At 33.3% G+C, this 22234-nt stretch overlaps 1 protein-coding gene across 5 annotated transcripts in view; it reads left to right on the top strand.

Moving 5' to 3' along the window:
- The window catches only part of ANK3 (ankyrin 3), a 1320989-nt gene that overhangs the window by 957132 nt on the left and 341623 nt on the right, over positions 1-22234 (top strand). For all 5 annotated transcript variants that reach the window (XM_053692249.1, XM_053692250.1, XM_053692246.1 and 2 more), the window contains exon 11: positions 5303-5500. In XM_053692249.1, the coding sequence (XP_053548224.1) occupies positions 5303-5500 (198 nt within the window). The remainder of the gene's footprint in view (positions 1-5302; positions 5501-22234) is intronic.

Below are 22234 nucleotides of genomic sequence, written 5' to 3'. Positions count from 1 at the left end.
TACACACACATATATATTTATACACACATATATATTTATATACACACACATATATATTTATATATACACACATATATATTTATATACACACACATATATTTATATACACACACATATATATTTATATACACACACATATATATTTATATATACACACATATATATTTATATACACACATATATATTTATATACACACATATATATTTATATATACACACATATATATTTATATACACACATATATATTTATACACACACATATATATTTATACACACATATATATTTATACACACACATATATATTTATACACACATATATATTTATATACACACACATATATATTTATATATACACACATATATATTTATATACACACATATATATTTATACACACACATATATATTTATACACACATATATATTTATATACACACACATATATATTTATATACACACATATATATTTATACACACACATATATATTTATACACACACATATATATTTATACACACACATATATATTTATACACACATATATATTTATACACACATATATATTTATATACACACACATATATATTTATACACACACATATATATTTATACACACACATATATATATATTTATATTCACACATATATATTTATACACACATATATATTTATATATACACATATATATTTATATACACACACATATATATTTATATACACACACATATATATTTATATATAAACACATATATATTTATACACACATATATATATTTATACACACACATATATATTTATACACACATATATATTTATATACACACACATATATATTTATATACACACACATATATATTTATATACACACACATATATATTTATATACACACACATATATATTTATATATACACACATATATATATTTATATACACACATATATATATTTATATATACACACATATATATTTATATACACACATATATATTTATATACACACATATATATTTATATATACACACATATATATTTATATACACACATATATATTTATACACACACATATATATTTATACACACATATATATATTTATACACACACATATATATTTATACACACATATATATTTATACACACACACAAATATATATTTATATATACACACATATATATTTATATACACACATATATATTTATACACACACATATATATTTATACACACATATATATTTATATACACACATATATATTTATATACACACATATATATTTATACACACATATATATTTATATACACACATATATATTTATACACACACATATATATTTATATACACACATATATATTTATACACACATATATATTTATACACACATATATATTTACACACACATATATATTTACACACACATATATATTTATACACACATATATATTTATACACACATATATATTTATACACACATATATATTTACACACACATATATATTTATACACACATATATATTTATACACACATATATATTTATACACACATATATATTTATACACACACATATATATTTATATACACACATATATATTTATATACACACACATATATATTTATATTCACACACATATATATTTATATACACACATATATATTTATATTCACACACATATATATTTATGTACACACACATATATTTATATACACACACATATATTTATATACACACAAATATATTTATACACACACATATATATTTATATACACACATATATATTTATATACACACACATATATATTTATATTCACACACATATATATTTATATATACACACATATATATTTATATTCACACACATATATATTTTTATTCACACACATATATATATTTATACACACATATATATATTTATTCACACATATATATTTATATACACACATATATATTTATATACACACATATATATTTATACACACATATATATTTATATACACACATATATATTTATATACACACATATATATTTATATACACACATATATATTTATACACACATATATATTTATATACACACAAATATATTTATACACACATATATATTTATACACACACATATATATTTATACACACGCATATATATTTATATACACACACATATATTTATATACACACAAATATATTTATACACACATATATATTTATATACACACATATATATTTATACACACACATATATATTTATACACACATATATATTTATACACACATATATATATTTATATACACACATATATATTTATATACACACACATATATATTTATATATACACGTATATATTTATACGCACACACATATATATTTATATATACACACACACATATATATTTATACGCACACACATATATATTTACATATATACACACACATATATATATTTATATACACACACATATATATTTATATATACACACACATATATATTTATATACACACACTTATATATTTATACACACACACATATATATTTATACACACACATATATATATATTTATATACACACACATATATATTTATATACACACACACATATATATATTTATATACACACACATATATATTTATATATACACACATATATATTTATATAAACACACATATATATTTATATACACACACATATATATTTATATACACACACATATATATTTATATATACACACATATATATATTTATATATAAATACACACATATATTTATATACACACACACACATATATTTATATATACACAAACATATATATTTATATATACACAAACATATATATTTATACACACACATATATATATTTATATATACACACACATATATATTTATATATACACACACACATATATTTATATACACACACACATATATTTATATACACACACACATATATTTATATATATATACACACACACATATTTATATATACACACACACAAAATATATTTATATATATATACACACACACACATATATTTTTATATATATATATATATATATATATATATACATATACACACACACCTATATTTATATATATACACACACACATATATTTATATATATATATATATACAAACACATATATATATATATTTATATACACACACACACATATATTTATATATACATATAGACACACACACACACATATATATATATATATATACACACACAGTATATCATTTTAATTTAAGTTTTACATTTAATACAGGCATGTAATATAATGATATTACTAAGTAAGAAAACAGGAATGATATCTCAGTATGACACAATTTTCTCCAATGAAAATCATCAGGACCACTATTGGATCCCTTAACATACAACTGTTTGAAGCTTTTTATCTAAATGAAACTCAATGTACAAGGCGACCATAAATTAGACTGCTCTTTGGTCTACCAGTAATCTATAATCTGACACAATATGCTATGAATGCAGATTCAATTAGGCAGATATATCAATGTATCAATATAAAATTTCAGCATAATGGAATATCTATAAGGAACAGATACCATGGGGTAGATTTATCAAGCAGCGGATGCTGTAATCTACCCCCAAAGTTTCCGGCTCACCGGAAACATACGTTAAGAGGCAGCGGTCATAAGACCGCAGCTCCTTAATTCATCCGCCACCCTTTAGGTGTCAGACTGCAATCATCCCGATCAGTTACAATCGGATGATTGACACCCCCTGCTAGTGGCCGATTAGCCGCAAATGTGCAAGGGGCTGTATTGCACAAGCATTTCACCATAAATGCTTGTGCAATGTTAAATGCTGACAGCGTATGCTGCAGTGAATCATGTCCGCCCGGCATTTGATAAATCGTCCCCCATGTCTCTAAACTAAAAAGATTGTGAAGCATCTTACAGGCTAACTGGATATATCTTATGTGTTGCTACTGAATTATGAGACAGTTTCTGGTAGAAAAATAAATCTTTTTAACATAGCTGAGTTATGAACAGCAAAAGTGGCTAATTGATAGTTTCTGAAAACCTCAGCTAGTGTATGACTTAAATGTGTATTACTCTGACTGGAGAGCAGCATTTGAACATGGTGGATAAAGAGTACACGCTTTTAACATTTACAAATGAAACTATTTAATATTACAATTTATATCTGAATCATGAAAGTTTAATTTTTAGTTTCATGTCCTTTTTAACTCTTTGTACAGATTTTACTTGGTAAACAAGATGATCACTTAAAAATAGATTGTTTTGCCATCTCTTTATTGGTTGAAGTTTTTCCAAGGTGAATATTTACATATTTTGTGGTACATTGTTAGCCTAGAACAAACTGGTTTTCCTTTGCAAAAGTAAACAAATACTGAAAACTTGTCTATCCTGACAGCAAAATAATCATTGTAATCAGGGCTATAGGGAAATGCATCAAATTGCAAAAAGTTTACCAAAACATATTACATATTAAATATTATATTTAATAGCTGTTTGTTCCCTTTTGGGTCTTGGCTGTTAAATCCAATATACCTTAATCTACAACTTTCCATATATTGTGTAGGAATGCAATGTCTGTACATTGTTTCCTCCCTAGTTTTACTGTACACATATTAACATTAGAATACTGGATGTAAACATTTGAATGTAGAGTATTACATTTAAATATTGATTCCAATAGACTTAGAATTATGTTAACAATTGATTGTGCTCAACATTTATTATTTTTTAATAAATATGCTAAACACAATCCCCTAATCTTGAGCATAATTTTGGTTATGTTAGTTGGTGATGTTAGTTTATTTCCACTGTAATCATATAAATTCTCATAAAAGAAAATATAAAATGCTATATTTAATAGTGATAAAAATATTATGTCTAAAACTTATAATATTTCCTTAAAAATATTGAACAAGATGGGATGGGGAAATTAGGCATAAGATAGACATTGCCTGAAATATACCAATATTGGAATCATGAGTAGTACTAAGAAATAGAGGTACATTACTAGCAGGGGGCGTATTTTGGCATAGTCCAACTAGGTCTGTGCCTAGGCCAGCTAGATCCCTGGTTGTTGAGTGGTGATGCACAGCTATCCGTGTGCACATGGGCTGTAGAGAGAGATTTTATGGAGTGGATGCTTTGAAGGACAGCAGATTTCTCAGTGCCTAGAGCAGCACAAAAACTAAATACACCACACCAGTGATTATTAGAATTTGTCTGTAGTCCATAGCTTGACCAGTACTATGGGAATCCTGCAATCCACATAGACCTGTCTGTCAACTCTTCTCTTGTTTGTTTACAGAATGGCCTGTCCCCACTGCACATGGCAACGCAAGGAGATCACCTGAACTGTGTTCAGCTCTTGCTCCAGCACAATGTGCCTGTTGACGATGTTACCAATGACTATTTAACTGCACTTCATGTCGCCGCACACTGTGGACATTACAAAGTGGCTAAAGTTCTTCTGGATAAGAAAGCCAATCCTAATGCCAAAGCATTGGTGAGTAAACAAGTTTATTTAAGTACTATGTAGAATTACTTTTGTATTTTATCAATATACAGTATGTGCACAGGTACAGATATGACTTTATGACTGGGTGGGTAGCAGCATTATTTGATTGCACACCATTAAAAGGGAAATTAAATGTTTATATGCATAGTACAGCAAAAAATCTAAATACAAATGGAATATGTGAAAACCTTTAAAACTGTCATTCTTTTAGTATTTGCTATGTTTTTCAGTCCACATACCTAATCCTTTAGTAGGCTATTATAGTGACCAATAAGGTACAGTTATAAATAAGTTCCTGAACATATCAATCAATCACAGTGTAGACGTTTGTTGAGTCAGGCATCTGAAATCTGCAGGATGCACTCCAGTCTCTGGAGTAAGTTATAGGGGCATTACAGCAAATGCTTGTATCAGCAAAATGCTTCTAGTAAATGCTATCATACTTGAAGTGAGAGCTTTTACTGCGTACAGGCATGTGGAGCATACATGTGTATATATATATATATATATATATATATATATATATAGATAGATAGATAGATAGATAGATAGATAGATAGATAGATAGATAGATAGTTCAGTGAACCAGGTTTTTAAACAGTGCGTCTATATAGAAGGTCAGAGGTGGTTAATGATTACTCTGTTTACTTAATACAAGTCACCCCTAGTTGCCTAATTAGTCAAGTTATTTAAAATTGCTGGTGCGCATAGCATATCCAGATATGCTTCATGTGCCTGTGCCCTGTGAAAGTGCTTACTGAAACAGTGATAGCTTTTACTATAAGCATTTTTGTTTATTCTTGTAATGCAAAAATGCTTCCATTTGAAACTGAATTTTACTAAGTATTAAAAGGGGGACACGATAAATATTAAATATACTGTTCACTTCATTGTGTTATAGAATACATATTTAACCAAAAGCCCTGACACCAACAACAACAGGTTTTATGACTATGCAATTGCTTATATCATATTCTACTTTTCTACCTCTCTTCATGTGCAACTCACAGTAATGCTTGATTTACCCGCAACTGCTTAACCCTTCCTCTCGGTGTGGCACATTATATATATAGATAGATAGATAGATAGATAGATAGATACTTTTCAGAAGGAATGGCATGATAAATTAAAACCTATCTGTACTTTTCAGTATTCATGATCCCATCAATTCGGACAATATCGCCAACACCACTGTCAGAAATGTAGCCCCAAACCAGGACAGACCCTCCACCATGTTTTACTGAAGGCCAAAAGCTCTCATTCTTCCATCTCTTTCCAACTCTTCTTCTCACATATTGTCGACGATTAACCCAAAAATTTCAAACTTGGATTTGTCACTCCATAATATTCTTTTCCACTGATCTTCATTTCAATCTTTGTGAGCTTTAGCATATCTTAGCCTTTTCACCCTGTTCCCCTTCAGAAAAAGTGGTTTCTTTGCTGCTACCCTTCCACAATGACCATTCCTGATCCAGCTTGTTAGGACTGTAGAAGAGTCAACTTGCCATCCCGATGAAGCTGCCAGATGCTGAGCCAGGTCCTTGCTGGACTTCTTCTGGTTTCTCAAACAAGAAATTTCTCATCAGATTTCTTGGTCTTCCAGTCCTTTTTTGTCCTTGACCTCTCCTGATTTTTCAAATTTCTTTCCCAATTAATTAAACTCATACCGCATGTTTATGTAATGCTCGAGCATATCTTGCACAAACCTGGTGTAGAAGACCTTTTTCACAACAGTCATTTTGACATGAAATGGTAGGACAAATACAAGTGTTAACAATGACATTCATCAGGGTTCCATTCCATTTAGTTTTACGAGAGCCAGGTTCCTGCTATTACTCAAGTGTAAGGGGAGGTCACACTAAATACTTACCACTTTAGCCTATAGAAGCTGTTTTTCTGATTTTTTTTCTGTTTTTTTTAATACTGCATACAAATATTCTGTATTTTCTGGTTGTTGAAAACAAGAGATAGAGTGTGCCACATAGTGCAGATCAGACAAATAAGTATAGAATATAAGTGTAGCCAAATTACAACTCACGTGATAGAGTGCACAATTGTGCAATTCAGGCAGACCAGATCCAATAAGTCATCCGGCAGACACCTAGGCACGTCTGGAACTAGAGATATCCTCGTCCCACCAGAGGGAGTCCAGGGATAAAGAGTAGTTCCCACTGAGTAAATCCGGCCACAAGTGGTAGTGGAGACCGGTCCTCTTCTAAGCCCATTAAAAGGTATGTGGATTCCACAGGGATGGCAAAGATGTTTCAAATCCAGAAAGGAACAATGAAGTGTAGCAGCAAGGTGACCAATAAAAAAGGTTTATTAAAAAGGATTAAAAACATCAGCAACGTGTTTCTCCGTGTCGCAGCACGGTTTCATCAGGCTGTTATTTTGTGTCGTGGCGTGACACACTAAAGGAGCTGCCTGAAGCCGTGGAATTTTCCTAGCATTGGGAAGTTCTATTTCTGGACAAGTTCTCTACCAGGACTTTTTATCTGCTGCTATTATTACACTTTTTCATTTCTTCTGATTTTATTTTATTTGAGTGTTTATCACTTGTGTATTGGTCACTATCCAATATATATATTTTTTTTTTTTTTTAGAATCAAAGTTTTTTATTGAGGAATACCAGATATACAAGGGTAACATTCAATAAACATTATACATAGAATTGAAAAACGTCACCTCTGAGGTTTTGTCAAACCATAAATCTCTAGCATAACAGGAAGTAATCACAATCTGGCATTACCTCTTTTTCGTTTTATTTCCTATGTTACAACACAGAAAGATGAAAAGTACCATTCACAGTTTAAATATCCAGAACAACTTGTATATCCTATAGTATGGTAGACTGAATACAATATAAAGATGTATTTGGATTCTATGTAAATAAAAAAGGGATATAAGAAAGACTTATAATTATGTATTAACAATTGCGGATAAACACCGCTTATTTGTTCACTTACAATAAGGGTGAACAGTAGCTAAAGGTAAGGGCGGGGGGCGGAGCCCTAAGTGATATTGGAGCTAACGAGCTTCCCAGGTTATTATCATGATGTCTGCTCTCTAGAAGAATACTTAAGTGGAACCCTGATAAAAGTCCCTAGGCCTTTGTGTATAAAAAGAATACAATTATAATCTGGATCAGTTACTCTCAGAAAGAGGTATTAGGATGAATGCACTATGAGATATAGGACAAATGGTAGCATACATGGTATAAGATGAGATATATAGGGGGCTTCTAGATGAGCTCCTCTCCAGGGGAGATGCCACCTAAGGGCGATGAGGGGAAAGGGAGTAGGGGTATGACCCGCAGGCAACCAGTACCGGCGGGAAAGGGAGGAGAGGAGCCTAGCAATAATAAATGATGTGCTCTAGTAATGAGGTGGTGCTGAGTCTGAAGCTACATATCTACTATATCAGGGTTTGTCGGGTATGACAACTATGGACATGTTAAGACCCATTAAAGCCATAGCAAACTGTCTCGGCCGCCGACAGTCCGCTCGTGCATCATAGGGAAATAGTGCAGGGAACCCCAAAGGATAACCATAATGAAATATATATAGAAGAATAGTCTTAACTGATTCCCAGGGATTAAACATCTCTTCATGAATGACAGTATCAGACATCACACATCAACCCCATTCTCCAAGCGTATACAGTTTTGACATTAAACTTATAATTAAACAAACACTACCTAAACAAGAACAATACATTGGAAATGTTAACTCCCTATTCCTCTGCTCGCGCAGAGAAAAAATGGAGCCATGCCTGCTGTGAGGAATCTCTATATGGCAACCTGCAATGGACTAGAAAATAAATACACATCACAGTAGGGAAATTAGTATACGCGTTTTATGAAATAACTAAATTATCTCGCTCAGCTAGGACTGAATGTAGTAGCAGAAACACTTCATAAGCTGTATCTAATATATCAACCGCTATAAAGTAGAGGACTGGTAAAATAACAGTTTATGTATACATTACTAGAGTTGTACAAGGGGTAAGCATGCGTGGTTGTTATGTGCGTCAAAATATAGTAATATAATACAGTTCTATAACCATTTTAGTTAAAAAAGTAATTTGGTCATTAATACTAATACAAAAGTAAGATGCTCTAATTAAGGGGTAAAGCTAAGGTTTCCATACCAACACAGAATAGTATAGGCAGTAACAAGAGTCTTTTATAACTCAGTCCTATTAATGAGCTGTGAACTATTTCAAGTAGTTGAGCGAGGTCTGGGGACAAATATGTTTAGGTCAATACCTATATTGCTAGGGCAAGTTAAAGTACACATCGGGGTATAACATGATAGTATACATCCAGAAAGAAATACTCTTTAAAAAATTTGTATATGTTGACATTGAAGTCCCATATAGAATGGAATTACAAATATTTCAAATCCCACATCCTAGTGGTTTGGTAACAATGAGCAACATTTCCGAGGATTTACCTCAATGATGAACACAGCCACAAAAACCACGTCTATAATGGCTAGCAGTGTAAGTTTAAGTGTAAAGCAAAATAGATTCTAGGTAATAGGATGCTTTGTGCACTATAGCGCCTATGGATGGAAATTTAACTGGGTGATGCCTAAGAACCTGTACATTTCAGAGAGGAGATATCTAACAAGGTGTTCAAGACCAATATTATAGTATAATCATCTCTAGTACATCTAAATGCCCCTAAGGAGAAAAAAAAAAAAAAACCTGAGAGCGAAAAATCTAGAGGAGGTAACATACCACATGAACAAGTTAGTGCAGTACAAGTCACATGTGTTGTGAGAGTTAATCACCTAGAGAAAATAATACAAAACACAGACCTATTCGTCTAGTATTATAAGTGTGCGCTATGAGAGCTAAACGCCTAGAGGGTAATGTAAGGTATAGTTATGCACAGCATTATCTCCTCAAACAAGATATTTTAACTGCAGTAGTAAAGTTAGGTGATATAGGTTATTAATCTTAAGTGAGCTGTCTATATGAGTGACCCTCATCTGGAGGAGATGAAAACTTGAACAGGAGTCTAACTGGATATTGCAGACGCTAGCGCTACCGCATGCATCAATTCAAATTCTTATGTGTGAATTGTTACCGTAGGGCTGTATAATGGTACAAAATATTAGCTAGAATATTTGAAGAGGACAAATTATTCTGATAACCTGATTTAGGGTGAAGAAAAAGTATAAAATTGAGCATTATGGCCATATGGAGCTATTTCTAGACTGACATGGAGGTATGCTTCTGCCTATAGCTTATAGAATAATTGTAGAGCGATGGCAATACTCCAGTGTTGGGGCTGTCTCAGAATGTGCCAAGCCAGGAAGGTAGTCTAAACAATATTATATTTGTGGGATGGTGCACCGCCACTATTAGTACCGGTCTGGGAAGGTTTAAAGTTAGGATAGATTTGGAGTGTTTTAGCAGATTTGTGGGCATGTGGATGTTTGGGGTCAGGCATATGTAAATAAACATAGAATAAATATAATCTTACCCAAACGCCACCTTCTAGGGACAACAGGATATATGGCACTTATAAATAATGGTAGCAACCACATAAACATTCAGTCCCAATAGCTAAGATTTTAAAAAGGAAAACTAAGAAACTAAAATCAACTTGTCTAAACCCTATCTAATATGTCAAGAATTCTAATTAGAGATACATCATATACACCTACAAACAAATAAGATGGGGTATCAGAAACTAACTCAATTGTAGGGGTCAAACTAAGACATGCACAAAAACTTGAGTCACTGGGAGTCAAAGGGAAGGCCCTTGTCGGGTGAATATATCTTTTCTAGCCTACTCCAATTTTAACATAGGCTTGGGGATCTCGGCTAGTCTCTGGGTGAACTCCGCTGGTGAAGTGAATCATCTGCGAGAGGGGGTGATGAGGAGCTTTGCTCTCGTGGAAACAGGGCAGGTCTGCAGTCCGGACCCTTCTCCCCCAAGCTGTAGAAACTTTAGCTAGGATGTGGATCATCGTTACTAATTGTCCACAGTGTTCAGCCGCATCTCCCAGGATCTTGGATGCGGCAGGTGTCAGAGCTGCCCGGGAGCTCAGGTACAGAGAGGAGAAGGTCCGGGGTGGTATCCGATAATAGATAGGGCAGATCCCATGGAGCCTGACACCACCGCCGTGGTGTGGAGTGGAGCGTCAGAATGTGGCTGCATTAGGTCGCAATTTTCCGGCTTTTGTGAGATGCTGGCTGAGACTCGATCGAACCGTCCCTGCGTGCATCTATGTAGAAGCTGAGCCGGAAAGGTGTCTTCTGTTAACTTTTCCTCAGCGGTGTCATAGAAAGTTAGGGGAGAGACGCCATCTTGAGTGCGTAGCTCAATAAGGGTAGTTTGTAGGCCGTGGAAGTGTCTGTCGGCTTTGCTGCTTATGCCCTCCAGTAGGGAAATAAGGCAGGCTGGAAACTCCTCCATTTTGAGGGTGAGACAAGGAGACTGATATTCAGCTAGGTGGGGTGCCAGGCAGTAGGCTAATCCGTCAGAGGGGTATCTGGCAGTCCTGGTGCCGGGCTTTCTGCCAGAGTTTCAGCTAGCTAATAAATTTCTATGTCGGCAGTTTTATCTTAGGCTTAGATACAAAAACCATGTCCTGATATTATGCCCAGAAGAAGATACACATTATTTAGGCACTTAAAACGCCATAAATTATTATTTTAAATCTCTGCCTTCAGGAGCTCTGTAGTAGGACGTCTTGTTACCTCGGCGGTCGGCTCCGCCCCCCCCAATATATATTTTATGCACTTCATTAATTATTTGCATACTTTGATTATGCTTGAGATATAATTACTGTTTATTATTAATTTTTATTATTTAATTTTTTGGGGGTTATACTGGTTATTGTAGCTTGACCATCATTTATCTCGGTCCAATTAGACCTGTCATTTGACAGGCCTTATACCTACTAAAAGTTTATTACACTATTTACTATATATCTGTCAAAGTACAGCATCTAATTTATTACTGTATATCTGTTCAAGGTATATTACCATATCTATCATCTACTTTTTACATACCTATTATACTTATCTGGCGCCTCTTATAAATGCCGGTCAGGCTTTCTGGTTTTGCCTGTCGTGTATTTGTTTATTTTCTGGTTGTATTCTAATAAAAAGAGTGAGAAATAATTATATATGGTCATTATACCATTGCTAAAACAACAAATCTAATGGTAGCCTAAGACGTTTGCAAAGTACTGTATATGTACGTTTGTTCCACTTATCTTGAAGTTCGTTTACATAGCATAATTGTGATGGACCGGCCCTATGAATGCAATAAAATAACACATGAATCCTCATCCAAAAGTTTTTATATCATGTCCTATAATCCATACTAATTCATTTGCTCTCTTACGCCTAGATTACGAGTTTTTGTTTGTAAGGCTGTGCGGTGCTAACGAGCATTTTATTCTCACCGCTCACTTAAAACAACGCTGGTATTACAGGTTTTAACAAACCCGGCGTTAGCCGCAAAAAGTGAGCGGAGAGCAAAATTTAGCTCCACATCTCACCTCAATACCAGCGCTGCTTACGTTAGCGTAAGCAGGTAAAACGTGCTTGTGCGCGATTTCCCCATAGGGATCAATGGGGCTGAGCCGGCTGAAAAAAAGTCTAACACCTTCAAAAAAAAGCAGCGTAAAGCTCCTAATGCAGCCCCATTGATACCTATGGGGAAATACTTTTATGTATACACCTAACACCCTAACATGAACCCAGAGTCTAAACACCTCTAATCTTACACTTATTAACCCCTAATCTGCCGCTCCGGACACCGCCGCCACCTACATTATACTTATGAACCCATAATCTGCTGCCCCCAATGTCACCGCAACCTACCTACACTTATTAACCCTAATCTGCCGCCCCCAACGTCGCCGCCACTATAATAAAGTTATTAACCCCTAATCCTAAATCTAACCCTAACCCCCCCATAATTTAAATATAATTTAAATAAATCTAAATAAAATTACTATCATTAACTAAATTATTCATATTTAAAACTAAATACTTACCTATAAAATAAACCCTAAGCTACCTACAATATAACTAAAGTTACATTGTAGCTATATTAGGGTTTATTTTTATTTTACAGGCAAGTTTGTATTTATTTTAACTAGGTACAATAGTTATTAAATTGTTATTAACTATTTAATAGCTACCTAGTTAAAATAAATACAAATTTACCTGTAAAATAAATCCTAACCTAAGTTACAATTACACCTAACACTACACTATAATTAAATTAATTACCTAAACTAACTACAATTAAATACAATTGAAAAAAAATTATCTAAAGTACGAAACCCCCCCACTAAATTACAGAAAATAATAAAATAATTACAAGTTTTTTAAACTAATTACACCTAATCTAATCCTCCTAATAAAATAAAAAAGCCTGCCAAAATAATAAAAATCTCTACCCTACACTAAATTACAAATAGCCCTTAAAAGTGCCTTTTGCTGGGCATTTCCCCAAAGTAATCAGCTCTATTACCTGTAAAAAAAATTACAATACCCCCTAACATTAAAACCCACCACCCACACAACCCACCCAATCCCCCCTTAATAAAACCTAACACTAACCCCTTGAAGATCACCCTACCTTGAGAAGTCTTCACCCAGCCGGGCCGAAGTCCTCAACGAAGCCGGGCGAAGTGGTCCTCCAGACGGGCAGAAGTCTTCATCGAAGCCGCCCAGAAGAAGTCCTCCAGACGGGCAGAAGTCTTCATCCAGACGGCATCTTCTATCTTCATCCATCCGGCGCAGAGCGTCTCCATCTTCAAGACATCTGACGCGGAGCAACCTCTTCCAACGAAGTCTAACTGAAGAATGAAGGTTCCTTTAAATGACGTCATCCAAGATTGCGTCCCATGAATTCCAATTGGCTGATAGAATTCTATCAGCCAATCGGAATTAAGGTAGGAAAAAGCCAATAGGATTGAGTTTGCATTCTATTGGCTGATTGGATCAGCCAATAGAATGCAAGCTCAATCCTGTTGGCTGATTGGATCAGCCAATAGGATTGAACTTCAATCCTATTGGCTGATTGCATCAGTCAATAGGATTTTTTCTACCTTATTTCCGATTGGCTGATAGAATTCTATCAGCCAATTGGAATTCAAGGGATGCCATCTTAGATGACGTCATTTAAAGGAACCTCCACGTCGGATGTCTTGAAGTTGGAGCCGCTATGCGCCGGATGGATGAATATAGAAGATGCCATCTAGATGAAGACTTCTGCCCGTCTGGAGGACTTCTTCTGGCCGGCTTTGATGAAGACTTCTGCCCGTCTGGAGGACCACTTCACCCGGCTTCGTTGAGGACTTCGGCCCGGCTGGGTGAAGACTTCTCAAGGTAGGGTGATCTTCAAGGGGTTAGTGTTAGGTTTTATTAAGGGGGGATTGGGTGGGTTTTAGAGTAGGGTTGGGTGTGTGGGTGGTGGGTTTTAATGTTGGGGGGGGTATTGTAATTTTTTTTAAAGGTAATAGAGCTGATTACTTTGGGGCAATGCCCCGCAAAAGGCCCTTTTAAGGGCTATTTGTAATTTAGTATAGGGTAGGGATTTTTATTATTTTGGGGGGCTTTTTTATTTTATTAGGGGGATTAGAGTAGGTGTAATTAGTTTAAAAAACTTGTAATTATTTTATTATTTTCTGTAATTTAGTGGGGGTTTTTTCCGTACTTTAGATAATTTTTTTCAATTGTATTTAATTGTAGTTAGTTTAGGTAATTCATTTTAATTATAGTGTAGTGTTATGTGTAATTGTAACTTGGGTTAGGATTTATTTTACAGATAAATTTGTATTTATTTTAGCTAGGTAGCTATTAAATAGTTAATAACTATTTAATAACTATTGTACCTAGTTAAAATAAATACAAAGTTTTTTATGGGCTAACGTTGTAACATAAAACTCTTAACTAAAGTGCTAAAAAGTACACTAACACCCATAAACTACCTATTAACCCCTAAACCGAGGCCCCCCCACATCGTAAACACTACAAAAAAATTTTTTAACCCCTAATCTGCCAAACCGGACATCGCCGCCACTATAAAATATATATTAACCCCTAAACCACCACACTCCTGCATCGCAAACACTAGTTTAATTTTATTAACCCATAATCTTCCGTCCCTAACATCGCCGACACCTACCTACATTTATTAACCCCTAATCTGCCGCCCCAAACGTCGCCGCAACTATATTTAATGTATTAAGCCCTAAATCTAAGTCTAACCCTAACCCTAACACCCCCTAACTTAAATATAATTTAAATAAATCTAAAGAAAATTACTATCATTCACTAAATTATTCCTATTTAAAACTAAATACTTACCTATAAAATAAACCCTAAGCTAGCTACAATATAACTAATAGTTACATTGTATCTAGCTTAGGGTTTATTTTTATTTTACAGGCTAACTTTTAAATGCGGTATCAGTCTTGACAGGAGAGGGTCTACCGCTCACTTTTTTGCAGACTCGTAATACCGGCGTTATGCAAGTCCCATTGAAAATATAGGATACGCAATTGACGTAAGTGGATTTGCGGTATGTTTGAGTCTGGACAAAAAAGTGAGCGGTACGTACACCTGTACCTGCAAGGCTCGTAATACCAGCGGGCATTAAAATGCGGCGTTAGGACCCCTTAATGCTGCTTTTTAACCCTAACGCACAACTCGTAATCTAGGCGTTAGTCTGTTAGGGCATTATGAGTATAACTGATCCAGACTGTAAAATCCCACATTTTATTTATTGTTTGAAAAGGATATGAGCATACAGTTTTAAACAACTTTCCAATTTACATGTTATCAAATTTGCTACAGTACATGCTCTAGGCATCCATTATTGAAGGAGCAGCAATGCACTAACTGGGAGCTAGCTTAACAAATAATTTGAACCAAAGACAATAGGTATATATTAGGGATGGGCGAATGTTTCGCAACATTAGAAAAACGGCACGAATTTTAACACATTCGTTCGTTCTAATCGAATTTTGAATGTTTACATAACATTCTAACATTCGATTTTCGAATGTTCGGTTTCAAATTTTACGATTACATTCGAAAATATTCTTTTTGAAAAATTTGAATTTAGATTGTAATAGTATTTCTAATGCTTTTTCTTTAAATGTAATATTCGAATTATGCAATATTCGAATTCGAAAAATTCGAATTTAGATTGTAATAGTATTTCTAATGCTTTTTCTTTAAATGTAATATTCGAATTATGCAATATTCGAATTCGAAAAATTTGAATTTATATTCGAATTCGAAAAATTCAAATTTATATGTTTGTAATAGTATTTCTAATGCTTTCTTTAAATGTAATATTCAAATTATGCAATATTCTATATGGAAACATTCGAAATGATATATTTGTATCTATTATGTATCAATTTACTAAATTCCCACCCTACCACATGAACTATTGAACTTCTGAATAGTATTTGTTAAATAGAATGTTAAATTCGAAATTTCGAATGTGGACATTCGATATAATTATAAACATTCTAATTCGAAAGTGACATTCAAAAACTGTAAATAACATTAGATTTTAGAATTTTTAAGAATATTCGTTCTTATCGACATTCGGATTTAGAATTTGAATTTTCTGTAATAACATTCTCTCTCTCTGTGGCCCTCTCTGCATTGGACTATAGCGATCACACATTCGTTGGTGGGTGGGAGCAGCTTCTGGGAGGACCGTTAATTATATGCTCCCGATCTGTGTTGTTATTTAGTAGTTCCGGTAATTTCGGCGGTTGCGGCGGGGGGGGGGGGGAGCGGGGGCAAAATATGACCGGAACAGAAAAAAAAATATATAACAAATACAGATGCCTGGGGTCCTGGGGATCTTCTTTGAGTAGTAAGGGATCTGGGAGGGGGAGGGATGTAGATTATTAAGGGGGGCCAAGCTACACTACAGAAAACATATTTTTCATCTAAAAAGTAAAAAAAAAAAACTTTTTTGGGGGGCAAATTGGGTACTGGCAGACAGCTGCCAGTACCCAAGATGGCGGCAAATAGGTAGAGGGGGAGGGTTAGAAAGATGTATGGGGGGATCAGGGAGGTTGTGGGGTAAGGGGGGATGCAGACTGCAGACAGTATGAAAAAATAAATAAAAAAAAATAAAAAATGATTTTTATTTCAGTACTGGCAGACTTTCTGCCAGTACTTAAGATGGCGGTGACAATTGTGAGGTGGGGGAGGGAAGAGAGCTGTTTGAGGGAGGTCAGGGGGGGATCAGGGGGTGGGATGTGTCAGGTGGGAGGCTGATCTCTACACTAAAGCTAAAAATTAACCCTACAAGCTACCTAATTAACCCCCTAACTGATGGGCATATTACAAGTGTGGTGCGCAGCAGCATTTAACGGCCTTATTATTACCAAAAAGCAACGCAAAAGCCATATATGTCTGCTATTTCTGAACAAAGGGGATCCCAGAGAAGCATTTACAACCATTTGTGCCATAATTACACAAGCTGTTTGTAAATAATTTCAGTGAGAAACCTAAAATTGTGAAAAATTTAAGTTTTTTTTTTATTTGATTGTATTTGGCGGTGAAATGGTGGCATGAAATATACCAAAATGGGCCTAGATCAATAATTTGGGTTGTCTATTACACTACACTAAAGCTAAAATTAAACCTAAAAGCTCCCTACAAGCTCCCTAGTTAACCCCTTCACTGCTGGGCATAATACACGTGTGGTGTGCAGCGGCATTTAGCGGCCTTCTAATTACCAAAAAGCAACACCAAAGCCATATATGTCTGCTATTTATGAACAAAGGGGATCCCAGAGAAGCATTTACAACCATTTATGCCATAATTGCACAAGATGTTTGTAAATAAATTCAGCGAGAAACTTAAAGTTTGTGAAAAAATTTGTGAAAAAGTCAACAATTTTTTTTATTTGATCACATTTGGCGGTGAAATGGTGGCATGAAATATACCAAAATGGGCCTAGATCAATACTTTGGGATGTCTTCTAAATAAAAATATATACATGTCAAGGGATATTCAGAGATTCCTGAAAGATATCAGTGTCCCAATGTAACTAGCGCTAATTTAAAAAAAAAGTGGTTTGGAAATAGCAAAGTGCTACTTGTATTTATGGCCCTATAACTTGCAAAAAAAAAAAAAGAACATGTAAACATTGGGTATTTCTAAACTCAGGACAAAATTTAGAAACTATTTAGCATGGGTGTTTTTTGGTGGTTGTAGGTGTGTAACAGATTTTGGGGGTCAAAGTTAGAAAAAGTGTGTTTTTTTCCATTTTTTCCTCATATTTTGTATTATTTTTTTTTACAGTAAATTATAAGATATGATGGAAATAATGGTATATTTAGAAAGTCCATTTAATGGCGAGAAAAACGGTATATAATATGTGTGGGTAAAGTAAATGAGTAAGAGGAAAATTACAGCTAAACACAAACACTGCAGAAATTTAAAAATAGCCATTGTCATTAAGGGTAAGAAAATTGAAAAATGGTCCGGTCCTTAAGGGGTTAAAGGGACACTGAACCCAAATTTTTTCTTTTGTGATTCAGATTGAGCATGAAATTTTAAGCAACTTTCTAATTTACTCCTATTATCAAATTTTCTTCATTCTCTTTGTATGTTTATTTGAAAAGCAAGAATATAAGCTTAGATGCCGGCTCATTTTTGGTGAACAACCTGGGTTGTCCTTGCTGATTGGACAGCACTAATAAACAAGTGCTCTCTATGGTTCTGAACCAAAAAATTGCTAGCTCCTTAGCTTAGATGCCTTCTTTTTTCAAATAAAGACAGCAAGAAAACAAAACAAAAATTGATAATAAAAGTAAATTAGAAAGTTGCTTAAAATTGCATGCTCTATCTGAATCATGAAAGAAAAAAAATGGGTTCAGTGTCCCTTTAAAAGGACATCATTCTGTAAAATTAGTTTTTCCCAAAAGTGTTCCAAAATGTGCCCTTTTAAAGAGAACAAAGCAAATTTGATGATACAAGTAAATTGGGCAGTTGTTTAAAATTGCATGCCCTATCTGAATCATGAAAGTTTAATTTTGACTAGATTTTCCCTTTAAGATAGCTTCAGAAGCCAGCAATGCCCTGCTGAGATCTAGGTGGTGATTGGTGGATATGCACATATGCCTCTTGTCATTCGCTCATGTGTTCAGCTAGGTATTAGTAATACATTTCTTCTCTGGCGCTGACTTTAGCTACTACCCACACAAGAAATAGTATGAAAGGCACTTTGTAGGATATTTGCTGTATCAGCAGCACAATTAACGTACCAGCATCATGTCCCTTAGTGATAGGAAATAAAAGTTACATTAATAGATCTTCATTATCCTTACTTGGAGCGTTAACATTTGTACCCTCTCAGTAATTGCCAAAATCTGTCATTCTGTTTTTTTTCTCCTATGCTTTATGTTTCTTTATGTTCTTAATTAAATCAGCAGTTACTGATGGATAAGCTTTAGAATACGCCTGAAGCTTCCGATCAGCAGGTGCTTCTTGGTGCATACACATCAAATCAGCGTAACAAAGCTCGTGTACCTAGCAAAAGAAGCACTTTGTACTGTTTAGCTTCAGTTTTGTTTTACTGGCAGAATAAACTGAAAAAATCTGTCTGCGTTTGAACAATTTCACTAACTTTTGCTTTTTTGAATAAAAAGGTAATTTTCATTATATTCTTAAAGGGGCAATGTTATTCTTAAAGGGGCATTGTGTTAAAAAAGTTTTTTTTGTGAATAAAATGTGGCTACATAATAAATAAATAAATAAATATATACCTCACAAATTTTCACTAGTCTACAATGAGTAATAAATTGCAACGGACTAGTAAAAATGATGACTTTAATATTGAGCGGACTAGTAATAAAATATATGTGTGTATGTATGTATGTGTATATATATATATATATATATATATATTGCATGAAAAAGGCATGGTGAATACTGGTGAAGCTACATTCCACGTTAAATATAAATGCACATTAGTGCATTTTAATTTTAAATACAAACATTTTGCTATATAATTAGGGTGATCATGATGCCGCTTTAAAAAAGGACACACATAAAAAAATACATGTCATGGTTCTTATACGAAACATTTATTTAAACTGCATTGACATATGCATTTTTCTTGTGTCCCTTTTTAAAGCGGCAATATGGTCACCCTATATATAATTATGTCAGTATATAGCCGGGTTATAACACAATATATTTAATAATTATTCTTTAAAATAAACCCCAATAAACATGCATATACCAAACAATAAAATTAATATAAATTCCTAAATTTATTAGTTAATATTTATAGACACATTGAAATATATTTGTAGAAAGCCAGATATGAATCAATATTATACACGTTTGAATTATTAAAATATGCTATGCAAAGATCATAAAAGTTGCCTTATTCACAATAGTCTCCCAAATCAGAGTTGCATTTAAAATACCACAATGAGACCAGTATCTGAGCCACTAATCTCCAGACAGTACAATCAGCTATTTAGCCACAATTTATCCTATATAATTCCAATTTAAAACATCAAAAATTGTATATATTATTTGTGCAAACAACCAACTCCTATGCCAATTTATCTAAGCTGAAATAAATTCTTAGTTATCTACAAAGACAATTCTAATATATATATATATATATATATATATATATATATATATATATATATATATATATATATATATATACTGTATATATTTGCAAAGATAAACTACTTAGCATTTATGATTAGTTTTAAAATACATAGGCCATGAAATACAAGTTTAAAATACAATTGTTCTTTTAAATCTGCTAATTGCAGTTTAGTTATAATCACTAAATACCTTTTGATTTATATATATAAATATATATATATTTAACAATCGTGTATACTTCACCCAAAATGATCAAATCGATAATTCAGCTTCCAAAACTTTTGTTCCACCTCATATGAGAATTATTTGCAATATGGATCATAAGAAGGTAGCCAAATCTTGCTTATAGTAACTGTATTTCAACGCAGCCAATTTTTCTCAGTTACCAATCCTCCAGCAAAAAGCAACCACCCTCTCCTCTTGCATACAGCTTATATTGTCTTAATCATTGGTGAGAATATGGGAGGCCCTTCGGAAACTGATCTGTGATTCACCCTTGGAGCTGTTCCTGGTCCACCCTTAGATATTTGATTGGCTATGTGGATTTACTTGTGTTCTAATAGATAATTCATTTGGCTGTCATACCATTCAAATCCCCTAGGGGGCAGTAGACAACCAACAAATACAGTCCCACCATACTCATTGCTACATTCCAAATATCCTTATAAAAATGATTATTTAAACCATCATAACCTCTTGCATCAATCACTTACAACCTGAATTCCAGAGAGGATATCATGTCAATTTTCTGATTACCTCAATATCAAACACAGTATGTTTTTAACATCATATTACATCAAAGTAATTCCTATACATTCATCTTATTATATTTTTAAGAGATGTATTTAAAGTTTCATAAACATTTAGTGCATAACCATATGACATGACTTAGGTCATCCCATGCAGGCAATCCTGTATTTATCATCTTTTAGCCCCATCTGGAAGATAGAAAAACAATATGTTTTATATATTTCAAAAATGGGATTATTACAATTGTTATTTAATCTATTACAAATCTAAATTATATTTCCCATGTCCATATACATTTATATATATATATATATA

The sequence above is a fragment of the Bombina bombina genome, chromosome 9 (assembly GCF_027579735.1).
Source record: "Bombina bombina isolate aBomBom1 chromosome 9, aBomBom1.pri, whole genome shotgun sequence".
NCBI classification, from domain to species: Eukaryota; Metazoa; Chordata; class Amphibia; order Anura; family Bombinatoridae; genus Bombina; species Bombina bombina.
The sequence above is the reverse complement of the archived record's forward strand: the minus strand, read 5'-3'. Positions and strand labels throughout refer to the sequence as shown.